Source organism: Xiphophorus hellerii, chromosome 4, assembly GCF_003331165.1.
Source record: "Xiphophorus hellerii strain 12219 chromosome 4, Xiphophorus_hellerii-4.1, whole genome shotgun sequence".
NCBI lineage: Eukaryota > Metazoa > Chordata > Actinopteri > Cyprinodontiformes > Poeciliidae > Xiphophorus > Xiphophorus hellerii.
In genome coordinates this window covers 34,937,303-34,956,444 of record NC_045675.1, presented here as the reverse complement: position 1 = coordinate 34,956,444, position 19,142 = coordinate 34,937,303, and the positions used below count along the sequence as shown (strand labels likewise).

The 19,142-nt window shown below is 39.5% G+C and overlaps 1 protein-coding gene across 5 annotated transcripts in view; it reads right to left on the bottom strand.

The window, feature by feature from the left end:
- The window catches only part of cemip (cell migration inducing hyaluronidase 1), a 214,942-nt gene that overhangs the window by 14,197 nt on the left and 181,603 nt on the right, over positions 1-19,142 (bottom strand). For all 5 annotated transcript variants that reach the window (XM_032561532.1, XM_032561533.1, XM_032561534.1 and 2 more), the window contains 6 exons: positions 16,493-16,648; positions 15,989-16,169; positions 12,705-12,920; positions 10,101-10,312; positions 6,795-6,980; positions 4,966-5,170 (listed from right to left, as the gene is read on the bottom strand). In XM_032561532.1, the coding sequence (XP_032417423.1) occupies positions 4,966-5,170; positions 6,795-6,980; positions 10,101-10,312; positions 12,705-12,920; positions 15,989-16,169; positions 16,493-16,648 (1,156 nt within the window). The remainder of the gene's footprint in view (positions 1-4,965; positions 5,171-6,794; positions 6,981-10,100; positions 10,313-12,704; positions 12,921-15,988; positions 16,170-16,492; positions 16,649-19,142) is intronic.

Here is a 19,142-nt window from a genome sequence, read left to right as displayed (position 1 = left end):
TTCCAGGTTATAGTTATCTTGAAGTTGTTCAAAACTTTTTAATTCATTATTCTTTGTAATCGTCCAGTAACTTGTTATGCCTTTTTGTGATCACTGTGTAAATCTCTTATCCATTCTTGCAGGGAGAAAATCTCTATCATAAGCAGGCCATTTTAAAATTCGAGCACTTCTTTCACTCTTTACTTGCTTTAATATTTGATGGTACTTTTATCCATAAGGGAATTAGGTCAGAATCTATATGTTTCTTAATAAGACAATGATCTCCTAGCCAGGATTGCAGAGGTATATCACTGTAAGACGGGTCTATCTCTTTCCATTTAGCTTCACATGTGCCTTTAATGGTTACACCCATAATGTCCTTGTGTTCTCTGATGGCCTGCGCTAGAGGCTCAATCAGAAGCGCAAACAATGTGGGGCTGAGGGGGCAGCCTTGGCGACAGCCCCCTCCTAGTGGTATTTTATCTGATGAATCCCCATTAATCTTAATCCTGGTAGAGACAGAAAGCAACCTACAATTTGATTATTAAAGCCAAATTTTTCCAAAGCCAAATAAAGATAGTTCCAACACACTGAGTCAAACGCCTTTTCTGCATCTAAACTGACAGCTATCGATTCTGTGTTTTTCATTTGGTCTATGAGATGAAGAGCCCGTCTTGCGTTGTCATGGGTTTGCTTGTTGTGAACAAAACTGGTTTTATCTGTGTCTCTAATTTCTGGGATTATAAATTCCAGCCTTTTAGCCAATATTGTTGCAAATATCCTGTAATCCATGTTTAAAACTGATATTGGTCTGTATGAACCACATTCTGTTTTATCTTTGCCTGGCTTAGGAATCACTGAGAACACTGCTCTTCTCCAAGATGGTGGTGTTTCCCCTCCAGAAAGTACATGATTAAAGCAATCCTTAAGCAAAGAAGTGAATAGTTTTCGGAAGTGTCTATACCACGCCACCGGGTAGCCATCCTCATTTTATTCCCTTTCATTTTTGAAATTGCTTTATTAATCTCCTCCTCAGTTATTTGTTGTGTTAACCTGTTATTTTGATCTGTTCCTATCGATGGTAAATCCAGTGAGGCAAGAAATGCTCTGCCTAAGGACGGGTCTACTGCGAGAGGCTGTAGACCCGTCTAGTATAATTCAAAAGATTTTTTAATGTCTCTTAGTGGTATGTCATTTTAACTATTGGGCTTTTAATTTTCTGTATAAATCTATCAGTTTGTTGTTTACGTATTCTCCAGGCAAGACGTTTCCTTGGGTCCATTTTCATAATAATCCTGTTTAATAAATTTAGTTTTTTTCTCTATCTGGTCTTCGTATAAGCAGTTTAGAGCTTGTTTTGTTTCTCTTATTTGTGTGTGGTCATTATTATTTTCCATGTGCTGTATTTCTAGAGATTTTAATTTTATAGTAAGATCTTTTAAGCATTTCTCTTTTTTTTTTTCTTATGAGAGGACCACATAATTAACGTCCCTCTCAGAACAGTCTTTGCTGCATCCCAAAGATACAGGGAGAAATATCCTCTGTGTTGTTATGGTCATAAGCCGTTAACATTAAGAGTAAATGGTCTGGAAGCAAAGTCCCTTCTCTTTTAAAATCTTCCTGATGGGATTATATACTTTACGTTTAGCGAGGATATCACTGGGGAAAGAACACGCGTTTTCCTTTCAGCTATATCACTTTCTTACCCTACGCAGAATGAAGCACTAGTTCCTTCATGGTATACTCCAGAAAATGTATCACGATGGATCTGGCGGTTTGGGCCCGAGTGACCGGCGGCAGCGCTGTATGCCCAGCGTGATGTGCGTGAGGGAGAGTTCAGTTTTAATAAAATTCTCTATGAATTTTTGCAAGTTATCGCCTTCTTCTCCCTCTGTGAAGAAGGATATGAATGTTATTCCTGCGTGAACGGGCTTCCAGGTCTGTTAGACGTGTTTGTAGGTCTTCTTGTAGCTGCAGCGTGGGGCTCAGTACGTCTTTGACGTCCATGTTGAATTTCTCTACCTCGGTTATTCGCTGCTCAGCCTCCTCAACTCCTCATTACGTCTTTCAGGTCTGCAACAATGTCGTCAAGCCTTTTCCCCATCTCTTTTCTAAACTCAGACATTTCCTTTTTTAGGAGTCCTGACTGGTCAGTGATTTGTTTTTTGAGGTTTGTCTGAACTTCTTTCAGCGCTGTAAGAATGTTAGCTCCCATAGCTTCCATAGCTTTGTCCACTGCTAGCTTGCTATCTTCAGAGACCTCCTTCCATAAAACAACAGTTTCTTTCGCGTTTTCTTGCTGAGTTTTCTCAGCGTTTTCTTCTTCCTCTTGTTACTCCCTGACATACTAAAAATACTAAAAAACAGTGTTTTATAAATTATTTGTCGGGGGGTAACTCGACCGTCTGGGAGCTCAAAATTTATGCTGTTGCTCACTTCTCTGCCATCCAGAAGTCTAAAGTCTTTTACTGTTGTGTTCTTAACACTAACCCTGGCTGAAAGTTTGAGTCCTCAGGTATGCTTGTTACACTTTTCCCCTGTCATTTCACATGTAACATTTTTTAACTTATGTGTTTTGATTTCTGTCGTTGTATGAATTATGGGTTGTTTCCCATGGATATGGGAAAGTTTTAGCAACTGACTAGGTCAGTACTTCTCAAACCTTAAGTACCCTTGCATAGGTCTCTGTTCTAGAGCACCTGATTGTGTCCTCTGCAGCCACCGACTTGCTGCAGACGCCTGTTAATTTAAGTCAGATGTCACATTAAGTCAGAAGACGCCTAAAACATGCAGGCACTGGTACTTGAGGACCAGAGAGCTGTTTCACAAAAGTCGGATAAGGCATTATATGGTCGCAAAGACCAAACCAGGCTTATGTCCAGGCCTAAGTAATCCAGGTAATCTGTTGTGCGTCAACAGATTTCTTCAGTGAGATCGATCACAGATTTAGATCATAAATTGCATACACCGGCGGTTTTCAAAGTGTGAGGCCCTAGGGGGCGCCAGAGCACTTTAGGGGAGGCGCGGTGCGAGGGAAAAAATAAACCGGAAAAGAAGCTATCTGCTTGCTGTCTACTGATGTGAGAGAAAGAATGGACACATTTTTAGTAAAGAAAAAGGCAGGGGAGACAAGCTCTGGCGTAAGTAGAAAAAAGAGGAAGTATGACCACGACTACTTAAAGTTTGGATTTTCCTGGACTGCTCCCGATGATGCTCCAAGGCCGCAATGTGTAATCTGCAAGGAGGTTCTGGCTAATGATAGCATGAGACCCTGTAAGCTCCGGCGTCACATTGAAACAAAGCACCCAAGTTTAGTGACCAAGCCGCGGGAGTTTTTTGAGAGGAAGCTGAAGGAGCTGTGCACACAGAAAACAACAAATGAAAAAAAATGAGTTTGGGGTTGTTCTTATCATTAGAAAAATGAAAAAAGGGCGTATTTGCCCTGATAAAATAATTAAAATGGGAGGAAATGTTTTAAAATGTTCATGTGTTAAATTTCATTCAGATAAAGTGTCATTTTAAAAGATGAGATGGTTCTAAAATAAAAGCAATTAGAAGGTGTTTTGTAGTGGCATTTGTTTGTGTGTGGGTTGATTATTGGGGGGGGGGGGGGGGGGGGGGGCAGCAGGCACTGTGCTCCTTGGAGGGGGGCTCACCCTTTCATACTTTGAAAACCCCTGGCATATGCCATACCTCACACCAAATGAACATCTTTTGCTGGAGGATTATGAGGAATTGAAGCACACCATACTCTAAACTTTGCTACTAAAATCTACTTCTACAGTAGCAGATTAAGTGCATAATTTGCCCAAATTATACATTTCCAATCCATTCTTAACTAAAAAATGTCATATCTGTCATTTGCGCAAACAAACAACTTTAATCTTACAAATGAGCAGAGAAAGTCAATAATATGTGTGAATCTGACAATGGTTTCAGTCATTTTCCTCTTTTTTTGTTCCATATCTTATCAATATTTCTACAGAACAACCATGACAACAGGTCAAGATAAAAGTGTAAAGAACATTTTGCAGAATCTTAGAAATATGTGGATAATATGTTGACTACAATGTGCAATAACTTAATTCAATAACTTTCTAAGTAAAAACTTAGAAAGTCCCTGCCAACATCGCTTTTAATTAGTTTTGCTTATAGTCAACTTCCTGTTTCTTTCTTCCTGTTTGAATTTGAAGGGACTTTTTTTTAAACTGAGTTTGACAGCTAATCAAAAGACAGAAGATAAGTTGTAAAAAAGATGAGGTTATAAAATGTATGTTATGACCAAAGCTTAGTTTGTAGTGTGAAGAAGTGCTTGTTTTAAATATTGATTGAGACTGTGCATTTAAGTTTTATGCCAAAATTAAAATTAATTTAATTTAAATGTTATTTTAAATTAAGCTAAAATTTATCAGTAAAATATGTGAAGTATGCTACAATTACTTGACTTGACTTGATAACAGTAACTTAGTTTCTTTGTGATCACTTTATCCCCAGAAGACATGCAATAGGCCTTTCTGTTAAACTAGTTACTGTTAAACCTGAAACACAATTCATTTCACAATTAATAATGACATTTTCTACCATCATAATGTTAAAATAAGAATAGTATTTGACTGAATACCAACATAAATTGGTATTTTAATGCAACGTAATAAAACCAGGCAACAAATAGATAGAAGACAGAATCACGGACTAAACACACAAGTTTCTGATCACCATGAGCGCTTAGCTTAGCAATAACCTTAACTAAGCCCAATAATGAGAGGGAATAAACAAACTGTTCCCTCTCATTATTGGCCTGGTCTGGAACAGGCTAGCTGCACAAAATAAATGGTAGCTTTCATGCTACTGCTCTTGCGAAACCAAATTAAGGCTTAATCAGCTATCCTAGTTTTATGAAACAACATTAAGCTTTTTAGGTGAAACTTAAAGAGCTTAGTGATGGTTAACTGGTTAACTGGTGAAGTTTTAACTTGCTTTGCTTACCAGCCTGCTTTTTGGTATCTTTTTTGGCATGGCTGTATTGGCAACAGGAATCTCTGCATGTTTTGGATATGCCTTGGCCAAGCAGTTGCTGGGTGGACTTCCCTCTGGGATGGTAGCTTTGATCTTCACCCTTTCACAACCTTTTACAGAGCAAAAGGCAAACTGTTCCCTCTCATTATTGGCTTTTAACTTTAGGAAGATTAAGCTGCAGCAGACACAAGAACAGACAAAGAACATAAAACAAATAAGCTCTTTTAACCAATGCCTTTTTTTAGTAATAAGGTTTTCTTGCTATCTGTAAAGCAACTGTGCAATGCATTTAAATTTCTTCAAGTAATTTTTGTCTCCTCACAGTTAATCTAATATATTACCTGGGTCATTCTCATGTTTCTTCACACATTTTACTTTCTGTAATATACAGATATTCCAGAAACAGGAAGATTATCAGGTCTAAAGTTAGATTTAATAAATACTATTTATTATTTAAATCATATAACTCAAAACTATTGTCAGTAAGAAAAACAACCGATTCATTTTATTTTAGCTTTTGAATTAATGTCCTCCAAAAAAAAGGGAAGAAGTTAAATGTTGGGAGGGAGCAGAAATGTCCGTGGAGCAGAGGTTGGGCTTGACTTTTTCATTATCTTTCATTTTGACAAACGGTGTCAAAAAATCCTGTCATTTTTACCCATCAAGTTTTAAAATTATAATAATGATATTTAACTGCCTTTCTTTTTCATTCTGTTTAATTAATATTCAACAGACTGAGCAGATAATCCACATCTTGTCCTGTGTATTCAAATGTATTCAAGCAGAATACATTTAATTTTTCTCTGCAGACTAAGTTTTAAAATCAGGTAACATTTTGCCAATTGAAGTGAACATGAAGAATCTCTGAACCATTACCTGATCCTGCAAACACTCCCTTCAGGGGGAAATAATCCCACAGCAGAGGTCCAGCTGCACTAGACTCATTCCAAAGCCTCTTTGGAATTGGATTGAAGCCCGGGTTCAATCAGGCAAGTTGATGGCAGGTTTCAACTCGCTGTTCTCAGATACTCTGATGGAAATTTTTCTAATATTGATCAGAAAAATCAATATTGATTTAGTGACCTCTGTGATGTTCTCTGTGTGTAAAGTCCAAACTGTGGTCAAGTGTGAGATTAGTCAAAATGATTCACCATTTAAACAAAGATGTGTACACATCCAAATATCTGATTTGGAGGTATTTCAAGGCGCACACAGAGATACTAAACAAGCAGACTGTTCTCTGCCCAGGGTACAGGGGAGAATGAAGCCCAACATGCTTTAATTAAACTCCAGTTTTCAGCTTTAGTCTTTTGGGTTGATTTATAGGAGCAGAGCAGGGTGAGCTGCATGCACATTTATTGTGCAGCACAAACAAAAAAAAGCGTGTCTTTCAATGTGCTTCTTACAGTCTAATGACTTCTTCTCCATTCTGAACAGGGTAAACTCCCTACTTCTCTATTTAGACTGTAATAAATAACATAACTTTATTGAGCATTCTTTTTTTTCTTTCTCACTGTATATGTCGTAGGCTTATTAAATGCGCCACGGAAGTCTGGACAGGACCGGACAGTCAAGCACATAATTTGGACTATAGTTCTAACTCTTGTTAAAAATGCATCTTTTAATGAGTAATTTTCAGATTGAACAATTTATGTCATGCTTTATTTATGACTTGCTAAAATAGACAGAGGGACTGTAGTGACTGAAGGCTTAAAAATAAGAGGACATACCCTGTTCTAAATAAAATAAATTGGTTTTCAGAAGTCATTGTGTGAAGTATAAGTACCAACTTAACTAACCCAGTCTCTTCCTCCCAGTAGTAGTATCCCTTGGTTGAGTGTGAATGATTGGTCTTCTCTCTCTGGGTTGTCTTCACAAAGACACCAGTCTTGTGTGTCTTTTTAGTGAGGCGATTGTGAATGTCAGCAATGATGGTAAAAGTAGTTTCTTTTGGGTAGCAGATCCCCAAACTGACCCAGTCATTTCTGCAATGAATAAATAAAAACACACCATAACATCAATAATTCAGTCACAAAGCAGAACCTTTTCTAAATAACCAGCAGCTTATATATGAATAGATCCTTATGAAAACATCAAAAACCTTGCAGGGTACTATTTTGATTTTTTGTTGTTGTTGTATTCCAGCAAGAAAAGAAATGTCTATGTATGTAGACACTTCTATATGGAAGTCAGATCAAGTGAGGCTTGCACAAAAATTAGAATTGCCTTTTAATAGACTTTTGGAAGCATTGCTGACGAAACAAAGCTTTGATGAAAGTTGGAACATCAGTCAGTAGAAATGTGGATGGTGGTCCATTTAGTACAACAGCTAACACAACATCTTTTACAGCAATGTGCACACATTTTTCAATAAATTAAGAAGACATTTTACTGACACTTTTACCACAACAAAGAAAAAAACAATACAGTTTCAGACTTTAATTCTTGTAAATCTGACTCAGTCTAATCAACGATTGTCTGGACAATCTGTCATGATTTGGGTGGTGAGGCAGAGGCAGCAGACCCAGGGTAAGATGAATAAGATGGTTTAATAATGAAAGTAGTCCAAAAATCCAAAAACATACAAAGTCCAGGCAGCACAAAGGAGCGGATGCAGAAGCTCGCAGATAGTGACAACAGGACAGACCCGACGAGGAACAAAGAACACAGGTGGGGTTAAATACACAGAGGGTAATCAAGGAGACAAGAAACACCTGGGAACAAGCAAAGGGAGACAGTACAACACGGAGACTAAGAGACAGAAACTCAAAATAAACACAGATACGGAACAGATCCTGACACAATCTCATTCTGGCTCCTGAATTTACACAGGATTAAGATACACAACGAAACTAAAGGCATGTGGCTTTCACATTCTATTTCTTGGTAAGGTAAAAGTAGTGAAGAGAAATTGCTGCTGGGGGTTTATTATTATAGTGATTATAATTAAGCATGGTTGTAGTTGTCTATCTATCCTCTGGATCTCACATGCACCCATTTCTTGAATAAGTTCAAAGTTAAAGCAGAACTGGCCACATTGATCTCATGTCAAGTTTACACCCTCATCATTCTCTGCTTTGAGTTTTTCTTTAGTTGGTAACATGATTTTTAATATGACTGGACAATAAATCAACAACAATATTCATCATGATAGACAAGTGATCAATATCAATAGATAATTACATTTATAAATGTAATATATTATGTATATATACATATATATGTATGTATGTTCAGATATTTAAAACAAATAAATAAATAAATAATTACTGATATTGACCAATATATAACACTTATATTGTGATAGATTCAGATAGTCTGAGGACGTATCTCACAATCCACTGTGTATTGTGGTGGTTCATGCTGGTTCATTTCTGCCAGTCACACTACGTTCACAAACAGGATCTCCACCAACTAAAGATTACCCAAATTACACCCACACACAAGAATTGCCCCTTGTCCTACTGCAGAGATACAGTAGGACAATAGCAATAGCAATAGCTTGACTTTCCAATTGTCCTACTGCAATTGGAAAATCAAGAGGTGGTGGTGTGTGTATAAATTTGAACAAACTGTGGTGGACTGTACGGAAGAACTGTCGCCCAGATGTTGAGTATCTGCTGCTGAAATGTGGACTCTTTTATCAGCCAGAGGAGCTTAATGCAGTTCACATCATAGCTGTTTATGTCCATCCATGAGTGAATGCTAAGGTTGCCATAAAAACACAGTGGCATCATCACCACTTTACAGAGCAGGTCAGGTGAACCAACAGACACACACAGCACAGGTACAGCCCAAGCCTGTGTGCGCTGCCCCGTCCTTTACTCTCTGTTTACCCTTGATTTCAAAGCTACCCATGTAACGTCTTGTTTAAATATGCAGATAACACAACTGTTGTAGGCCTCATTAGCGACAATGATCAGTGAGTCTATAGGTTAAAGGTTCAGAAGCTGAGTTCAGTAACCTCATCCTAAAAACTAAGAAGATGAAGGATATAATCTTCGACTTCAGGAAAAAGAGGACAATCCATCCAGGGCTTAGCATAAATGGAACAAGTGGAAAGGGTCCAGAAGCTGCTTTCAAATTCGTAGAAGTTCACATCTCAGAGGATCTCACTTGGAGCCCCAACAACAAATAACTAATTTAAAAAGTCCAGTAGAGAGACTTTTTTTGTTGTCTATTGTCTGATCAATAGAATCTGATCAGGAGCTGCTGATCAGATTCTATTGATGTAAAATATAGCCCACACTGACTTACTGCTGCACAGTGTCATATTCTATTCTACAGCCGTAGAGAAAAAGATCTGGCAGAGTGTTACCAAACATCACAGTGGATCATCATATACCCTTTGCCCAAAATTGATGACATCTATTCAGCCTGCCTGCTCAAAAAGCAGACAAAAAACATTTTAAGAAACCCTTTTCACCCAGGATGCTACCACTTCTCCCCCCTTCCATCAGGAAGAAATCGGTAAACAACTCAGTTCAACAATCCCTCTGAAGTAGAGGGCAGGGGAGGGCAGTCTTGCAAAACAACCCAAATCAGCAATTAAAGGCTAAAGACTGGAATTATGAGTAGACATAAAATTTACTGACTTTTAAACACACATTTTTTGTATGCAGAATGTATTGCTTCTGAATGTTTATTTAATGTATTGTAGTGCACTATTTCCTAATTTCCAGTTGGCATAGAATATCAGCCATGTTGTCATTTACTAGAAACACAAAATGTTGCCAAACCGACTTAAGTGTAGTTGGGACATCTATTAGAAATTCAACAGGCAAAGCCTTGCTGACCACAACTGTCTAATGCTTAATATTGCGAGGTCTTGTTACACAGGGGTGTTATTAATTATTAACGTGGAAAATCAGCTGAAATACAGTCCTATTCATGCTCTTTTAGTGTTTTCCAATGTTTTAGTTTGAGCCCTGTTTTATGCATTGATGTCATGCAGGTGACATCAATCCAAACATGTATCACCAAGAATAGAAAATAAATGTCAATAATTCAAAAATGCCTTTTCAAGAGTCTTAAAAAGGCAAACACAATGAAATACAATTTCATTGCTGCTGTGTTGTAAGAACAACTGCTCATAATCTACTTACTTATTGAAGTTGATGAGCCAAATGGTGACCTCTGCTGGTGCTGTCTGATCCCAGTGGACTGTGTAACCTTTGGCTAATGTGATCACTGGCTGGAATTGCTGGTAATGCTTCTTCTTTCCTAGGGCACCTTCTAATGTCAGTGGCCAGTCAGGATATTCATTCCTCGCTATTTGCATATTCAAGTTGGCAGGTTTTCGAGTTTGGATGTAGATCTGGGAAGAACATAGCAAAAGAAGTAGATGACATCTACTATAAATGAAGAACATAAAACAAAAATGAATTTCATTAAACAACTTTCTCCATTTGTTTATATGTTAGCAACTCTCCAACCGGTGTTTGTCAAAGGTCTTAGGCTATGAAATATGTGGGAACTCCAACTATCACAGCTTAAATGCAGCAATATTGTATTACTGTTACCTACAGCTATTGCGAGAGGAATGGCGACTTGAAGAATAACCCGCCTTAGCTTATTTAGCTACTTCATTTGCTTCATCCTCAGTTGCTTCAGAGATGCGGGTTTTCTTCCGTTGGATTTTTGTCCACAAAATGAAACGAGCACACATAAGGCATTTTGGGTTCTATCTTCAAGTTTAGAATTTTTAGCCAAATTCTTTTTGTTTCCTTATCTTTCGGTAGGCAATGAAAACTACCACTTATCAAAGAAACTCTGTCTTTTTGTTTTAGGAGCACTTTTAAAACACACCTGTTGTTGCAGCCACAAACTAAATTTTGTCTGATTATTAGAGTACAGCCACAAAGAGCACAACAGTTACCTGAGCTCCACAAGGGCATGTTACAGCACAAGTTGCTCTCTATAACTGGTTAATGTGTGATTCAGTTCAGTTCATAGTAAAGGAGATTCTCTGTACTATGTGCTCAGGGGCAGAACTACATACTTTCTGAGGTGTATGCGAACGGCACCCCAGTCCTTCCCCAGGTTTAATATGTCCCTTATTCATGCTTTCCCTTATTCATGCACTTATAAAATACAGTAATTAAATTCAAACCATCACAGTATTTAGGTTTTTGTTGCCTCCCTAATGTTATTATCCCTTCCTTATGTGTGAATAAATTGCAGCCTAGAAAGCAATTAAAAAGAATGAAACAAAAAATAGACCAATATTTTATCATTTAATATATGACCCAGATAGCACAGAATGGTAATTCAAAGTTGAATTACAGTCAAAATAGTTGATTTTTGGTTGAGGTCGACAACTGACCAACAAACAATCATCCAATTCTAGCCAATGTTGAAAAAATACCATTGAATCAATGTTGTTTTGTGGTTGAAATCTAATGAATCTAATGCCGATGTCTGATCAACGTCTGATCAATGTATGCTGTTTGGTCGCACCCCTCCCCCTTCTCCTTTTGTATTTTTTAACCTGCCCACCACTCTAGGCCTAAGTATGAAATCCTGCGAGATTTTGTGGGATTTGAGTTTTTAAAAATAGGGTGGGGCCGATTGTTTGGTTTGGTTCTCCCAAGGAAGTGTAAGGCTGGCTGCTGCTCTAAATCATTTCAAATCACTTGTTTTAATTTTTTTATTATGATGTGTTTAGGGATATGCCTAGATGTGCCTCTTTTCCAGAACAGCTGAGTCAGATGATTGCATGACCTTCTGCAGCCATCAAGAACTGCAGAAGGCTGTTAATCACCACAGATTGAATCCAGGTGTGGCAGAAGAGAAACACCTAAAACACGTAAGGCAGGAGAAGCACTGATCTGAACACTGATTCAGTCTGTTGATAACTGTTGGTTAAACTGAACTGGACTATTATTACTTGTGCAGAATCATTATCAGCATATGGACATTTTTGAATGAATTTAATCATCAACTTATTTGGAAATGTTTGTGGTTAATGGAAGATTGAAGCAGTTATTTGATGGAATTGTAAATAATTTATCCAACAAATCACCTTTTGCTCTATTTTTCTGTTTCTGGTGTGTTAAATCAACCCTGATCCTCCCTGAGTTTTATCTTTAGATCTTCTAATAAACAGACTAGCAGACTACATTCCAGCGCTATTTCAATCCTGCTCCTACTTGAACACTATGTAAAGTCGACGTAAAGCTTTATTTTTCTACGTTTTCTTTTTGTTAAAAAAAGCATAAGAGAGATCCTTTCTCTTTCCTATATTGCTTGAAACCTGTGGCCTGCTTAATAATGTGGAACATCCTTGTTAAGTAGATTTCCTTTAATTGAGCTCACCAGACAAACTAATCAACTCGTCTTTGATAGTATCGTGATTCATATCTGTACCTCACTTACTGTAATAGCAGAGATGAGCGAGAGATGGTGTCAATGACAGAGCCATATTTGTGGGCGTGAGGGCGAGTTAAAAACTGTTTCTGGTCAGAAATCCACTCACTCACTCTAGCGGAGGAATATTGCGAAAGGTAGTGCACTAACCTGGGCATACACCTGGGAGTCTCTCTCCCTATGCAATGCATTGCAGGCCCCAGTAATGACAAAACAGAGTAAAAACAATAGAATTCTGCTGGGAGCAGGCAAACAGCCATGCCCTGCATTGGCTGTCTACTCGCTTCTGCGGGCTCGAAACCTTAATTATATCTGATGACAATAACTGGGGACTGACCAACCTGTGCATAATGGCCACTGCAGATTGCAGCCTTCCAATCAGGCACATCAATGCAGTCAGGGTGACGGAGCAGCCAGTTGTCTTCTTTAACCAAAAACGCTCCAGGATACTCACTAACTGATCCATCAATGTCATGGAAAATGGTTGTCTTATCTCCATCCATCTGCATCTTGTTGAACCAGGGACCCGGTTCTCCAAAGAATACCCGAGACGTGATCTGGAGTAAAGTGAAAAATCTGCTCATATTGACTGATCTGTGGAAAAAGGCATCATTCAAGATCAAAGGCAACACTCAAAATCAATGCATTGCACCTGTACCATTTTGAGGTGTTTTTTATTTTCTTTCATAAATTCAAAAATATAAAAAATATGTGAATTTGGTACCTCTAAACATGAACACATTCATTCAAATATAAATTCCAAATAAGAACTGCTCATGACTCCCCCAATTATGAAATTAGCTTCACATATGAATGTCCAAGATGCCATTACTAAGCACATTCAACTGACATACACACATTTTCCTGCATTGTCTAAATCAGACCAAACTTCTCTGTGTATGATTTGGGTTAAACCTTCCACAAGCTAGTTGACGTATACGAGTTAATTGGAGTCACACCTGTGCATGTATTTTAAGGCAACACTTGAAACATTCTGCTTTTTTGTTTGACATGATGAGAAGGTCAAAAGAAATCAGCAAGGAGAGAATTGTGCAGCTGCACAAATCTGTTTCATCCTTGGGAACAATTTACCTTGAAGCTGCTACATTCACCTGTTCTAACAACTATATGCAAGTATAGGCATGATGGGAATGTCCATCATGCCTATGGACATTTGGAGGAAAAACATGGACGGTTTTTCCTCCAATAAACCGTCCATGTTTTTTCCTCCAACATGGACGGCACAGCTGTAGCATCCTAACTGTGAAGGGTGAAACAACTTTCACAGTTGTATAATTGTTTTGCTGTAAGAGGAACTGGCACACTTCATTAAATGGATGGCATCATGAGGAAAGAACATTATGCACAGATATTGAAGCAACATCTAAAGACAGACAGAAAGTAAATCTTGGGCACAGACTGGTCTTCCAAATGGACAATAACCCTAAAAAACAACCAGGGTGAATGCAAAGTGCCTTAAGAACAGCAAATCAATGTACACCATCACAAAGCCCTGATCTGAATCCTATGGAGAAGTGGGAAACGCATGTGAGAGTGAGATGGCCTACAAACCTGACTCAGTTACACCACTTCTATCAGGAAGAATGGGCCAGAACTCCAGCAAACAACTTGAGTTGTCCTTCCACGAATGCAAAAAACCTTTTGCATTTGTGGAAGGAAATGCAAATGGCTTGACTCAAGTCATAAAGTTTAAAAGCGTTATTTCTTATACTGACCAAATGTAGGTGAACTTCTGAATTCTAAGAAAGTTACAAAAAATCTCTAAAAATTTTTCTCACTAAGTTTTCTGGCACTTAACAAATAGAAACAATTCTGGTAATTCTAACCAGGATTTCCCCCCAGGCAGGGGCGGATCTACTGGGGTGACAGGGGTTGGCAGTTGCCACCCCAACTGAGAGCCTTGCCACCCCTGTTGCCACTCCATCTGGTGACTATGAATTCAAGAAATAGCTATGGCAAATCGGACATTAAGAGCATGAATCTCTTTTTTCCGGCAACATTGAATGCAACACAATGTAACCTGACACCTACTTCAGCACTTTGTATTGCCTTGTTGCTGAAAATGTGCTATATAAATAAAACTACCTTTACCTTTACCTTTACCTTTCTAAGCAGGGCCGACCCAAGCCTCCATGGGGCCCTAAGCAAAATTTTGACTGACAGACCAGCCCACTAGGTCAGGTCTGCACGTTTGCAGTTAACAATAGTTACAGTACCTCACTGTTGCCAACTCAGTGACTTTCTTGCTACATTTAGTGACATCTCAGACAAAAAAAAATTGGTATCGGCTAAAATCAAAATCGGCAGGTCAGGCTTTTTAAAGATCAGTAATCGGCAAATGGCCAGAAAACTGCAGTCGGTACGGCTTAAGATGGAATACATACACACATATTCATGACATTCTTTGATTAAATTAATTTCTCTTAGGTGTAATTACAATAGATAAACATTTTATCTATGCCAGGTGAGTCTTCCTCACTTGAAAATGTTGATCAGTACTGGGTTGATTCAGTGCCTTCAAACAATTTTAATTGGAGAAGTTTCACATACCTTATAAGTTGATGTAAAAATAATGTTTGTTTTAGATGCATAAATTATCAGCACCAATTACAGCTTAATTGTTTTTAGCAGTAAAAATTAAATGTTACCAATCCCAGACCAAAAAGCACAAATTCATATTTACACTGTACACTCCCCTGCATCTGCATAAAATGGTCTGTTCCTGCTGAACACACTTGACAGTGATGGTGTTCAGCAGCAGTCAATAGAAGGCAACAACAATTGTGGCAGTTACTATGCTGCCAAGGAAAATAATAAAGGCAGGTTTTCAAAGAGAGAGAGACAAAGACAAGAGTTTCAAATTGTTGCAAATTGGAGCAATACAAATAAACTGCATTGAAAAAATTAATTAAACAAGAATGAGCTCGATTTTATTCCTGTTGTTGGACAAAATTATTGGAAAGTTAGTGATTCAGTTCACAGAGATAATCAGAGGTTGAAGGGTGGGATTGTGGAGTTGGGTTTGGTGGACCGGTAGAGCTTGGTATAGCAATTGAAATAGATACCAAATTTACAGAACAACTTTGGAAATGAAGGATAGGTTAGATCTTGGATGAGATTATTGAAGTTTGAAGGGTCAAGATATGGTTTCTTCATAATGGGAGTAATAGCAGCAGATTTAAATGCCAGAAGACTGAGAGGAGGGATGATGTAGTGATGATGGTAAATAGGGATCAGAGAAAAGTGACAGGTTTTCATGAGAACTGTAGGAAAAGGATTTTCCTTGACACAAGGGGAGAATGTGTCTTACAGAAAATGTGCTATTAAAATAAATGACTTGACATTATTCACAGTTTGATTATCATGAGAATTTATATTTATATTAAAAGTAAGTAAATTGTGTTAGTTTGGAAAAAAGTACAGCTGCAAATATACAATTAAACATGTTGGATTACAATGTAATGGAAAAGAATTGCACTAAGAATTGATAAATGTGATCAAACTTGGGTATTTTCCTGCAATGACTTTTCTTGACAAAAATAAACTAACTAACTAACTAACAGAACTGAAAAAACATACATTTCCACAGCGACTGCTAACTTACAGGAACTTGGTCAAAGGTGATGTTGGTGACGTAATTCTTTGGGCAGCTCTGCCATGAGTTGTTGAGTCTGAACCCAAAGGCACTGGTGTGTCGTCCATGCAATGCTGCAAATTTTCGAAATGTACAGTTCTGAACATTGACTGGACCATCATAGATCTGCATGCCTCGAATAGGAAAATCTCTACAGAGAAACAAAGCCATACAAATCATCTCATTTGTAGTTCATGTACAGAATTTGTGACCTTGTTTACAGGATAGTTGTGACACTTCTTTCTATCATTATGCATGAATATAGCTAAGTTGAACACTTAATACAAAAGCAATTTATTTAATTTATCCGCCCATTGCACAATATGCTGAAGCATCATGATAGTTTACAGTTTCACAGTGACCATAAAGCATTATTTTTGAGACTTTGTGGCACTGCAACTTTGTGATGCTGACTGATGCTCTTCAGCCTTCAAAAGAACAGAGTGAATTAAAGAGCCTTCAAAAGCCACCTACATTCCACGTGGCAGTGTCCTACTGGAGAAATCAGAACCTCCTGGGCCCCATATGTTGTTATCTGGAAGGAGCATCCCACGATTACCACTTTCACCAACAAAGAGAGAGTTCTTCACCTGCTGATGAGAACCATCATCATCTGGAAATGTTCCTCCACTGTGAAAAAGTGGAATAACCCATGATGAATCAACATTTCTGTGTTCAAATCTCCCAAGACATTCATTTCAGAGATAAAAGGCAAAACATACATGAAAGCATCTCATGTATTATACAAGGACAGAACACTGCAATACTGCTGAATATTTACACAGGACATAATTTAACAGTGTAACAAACAGTTGACATACCATGGAAGAGTATTTATTAAAGTTTCATGTGTTAATTTAGACCTAAGAACAAACAATTTAGGCTTGTAGTGCAGTAAAGGTTGAAGTTACAGCAGTTCCCATGACTGTAGTCAAAAGTTACAGTAGGCTTAGAGGTGACCTGTCATTGATTTGTCATTTAACTCTTGGAACAAAAGACCTAAGACTAAACTTGGGACTTGAGACTTGATTTGGAAAAAAATTGTTAACATCTCTGGTTGTTCATTGTTCATGTGACTGCAGTTTTAAACTTAAGATAGACTATACCTGACTCACCATCTACAGCAAAAGATGAAAAGTTTGTAAAAGAATAAAATTAAAAGGCAAGAGACTTTTAATTTTAGCATGAAAAAGTGTTTGTCTACTTTCTGATTTCCTATTCTTTGCATGATTGTGACACTGTACAACTAACTACTTTGCCTAGAAAGCAACAAAGGCCCATGGTGTTGGAGAATCGAAAGGTGCTAAACTTTTCGATTATCCAACAATGGATAATCGCAAACAGCACTTGTTTCTCACTCAGGACAGTTGTTGCAAGTTAAATACTTTCATGTGTTGTCACTAACATCTTCAAAAATACAAAGTTCTGAGGTTTGTCGCTTGTCTCTTTTTTGAAAAAAAAAAAAAAAAACTAATTGGAGGAGCCTGAAAAATTGTATGTCATGAATTGCGGTGTGGGAGGTGGTGAGACAGACGAAATGGGACAGGTTGCAGTGAAAAAAATGAAGGCTTAATGATGAAAACAGTCCAAAACGCCAGGCAGCACTGCTGAGCAGAAGCCAGGGCTCAACACAGGTAGCAACTGGCACGTAGACGAAGGACTGAAGCACACATACGACAAGGACCCGATGAGGAACAAGGAACACAGGTGGGGTTAAATACATGGGGAGTAATCAAGGAAACGAGACACACCAGGGAGCAATCAACGGGTAAGACAGGACAACAGGGAGACTCAGAGACAGAAACTTGAAATAAATACACAGAAGAGCTCAAATCAACACAGAGAAAAACCCAATATGACAGTACCCACCATCAAGGGTGGCTACCAGACGCCCCAAAAAAAACAAGTCCGTACAAAAACACAACAAGGGTGGGCGGAGGGGCGCTGGACGGGGGGCCAGAGTCTTAAACAACCAAAAGCAACCCAACAGAGTGGGCGGACGCACAGGAAGTCCAAAAACAACAAAAAACACCAGCCCAACCAGGGTGGGTGGAGATGCAGGAGGCGGAACCGGCGGGGAAGGTCCGGAGGACGTCCGCGGCGCTGAAGGCGGGAACCACGGAGGAGGTCCGGCGGCTGTCCATGGCGCTGAAGGCGACGACGAGGAGCTTTAGGGGCCGCACTGAGGCGGCGACGAGGGGACTCGGGAGGAGCACAAAGAGGCGGGGTCTCAGGAGGAGCACAAAGAGGCAGGTTCTCGGCAGGAGCTCTAGGGAGCTTGGGTGGAGCACGAGGGGGTGACAAAGGGTCTCTAGGGGGCGACAAAGAACCACTGAAATACTAGGGAACGAGGAGGGAGCACAAGGAAACTCTGAGGAGGGACTAGGACCCCATCACCATGGGAACGGCTGCCGGAGCGAAGGTGGGGGCTGAGGCTGAGACCGGCTCTGGTGACTCAGGAGCTAGGACTGGAGGCGGCGCCGGCCTCGGAGAAACAGGAGGCCTGGACGCCGGAAGGGCTGGAGCGGCAACGGCGAGAGGAACTTGGTCTGCAGCGGCAGCGGCGAGAGGAGCTGAGTCCGCCGCGGCGGTGACGGGGGGAGTGGATCGTCCCAATGATGCTGGAGCTGGGGGTAGCGCCGGAACCGGAGACTCGGGAGCTGCAGGAGCGGCAGTAGTCTCTGGAGCGGGGGCTGGAGGCTCGGGAAAGCCGGCAGGTGAACCGGCATGTGAGCCGGCAGGAGAGGCGGCTCTGGCAAGAGGGGCTGGAACTTGGGGCAGCGACGGCCCCGGAGACGCAGGAGCGGGGCTGGAACGCTTTCTCTGGATGTACTCGTCATACAGTTCAAAAACTAACTCCAGCACTACAGAGTCTCTCTTAAACCGTTTAAACAGATATTCAAAATCCTCCCCAGAATCTATAGCAAACAGGTTAGGAGGAAGCGCAGGGAATATATTGACAGTAGTTATGGTGGTGGTGTTCATGTAGGCTGAAAAAATCCTGGGCGTGCCTCACTGATTGGTATGGTCGGGTCCTTCTGTCATGAATTGTGGTGTGGGAGGAGGTTGCAGTGGAAAAATAAAGGTTTAATGATGAAAACAGTCCAAAACGCCAGGCAGCACT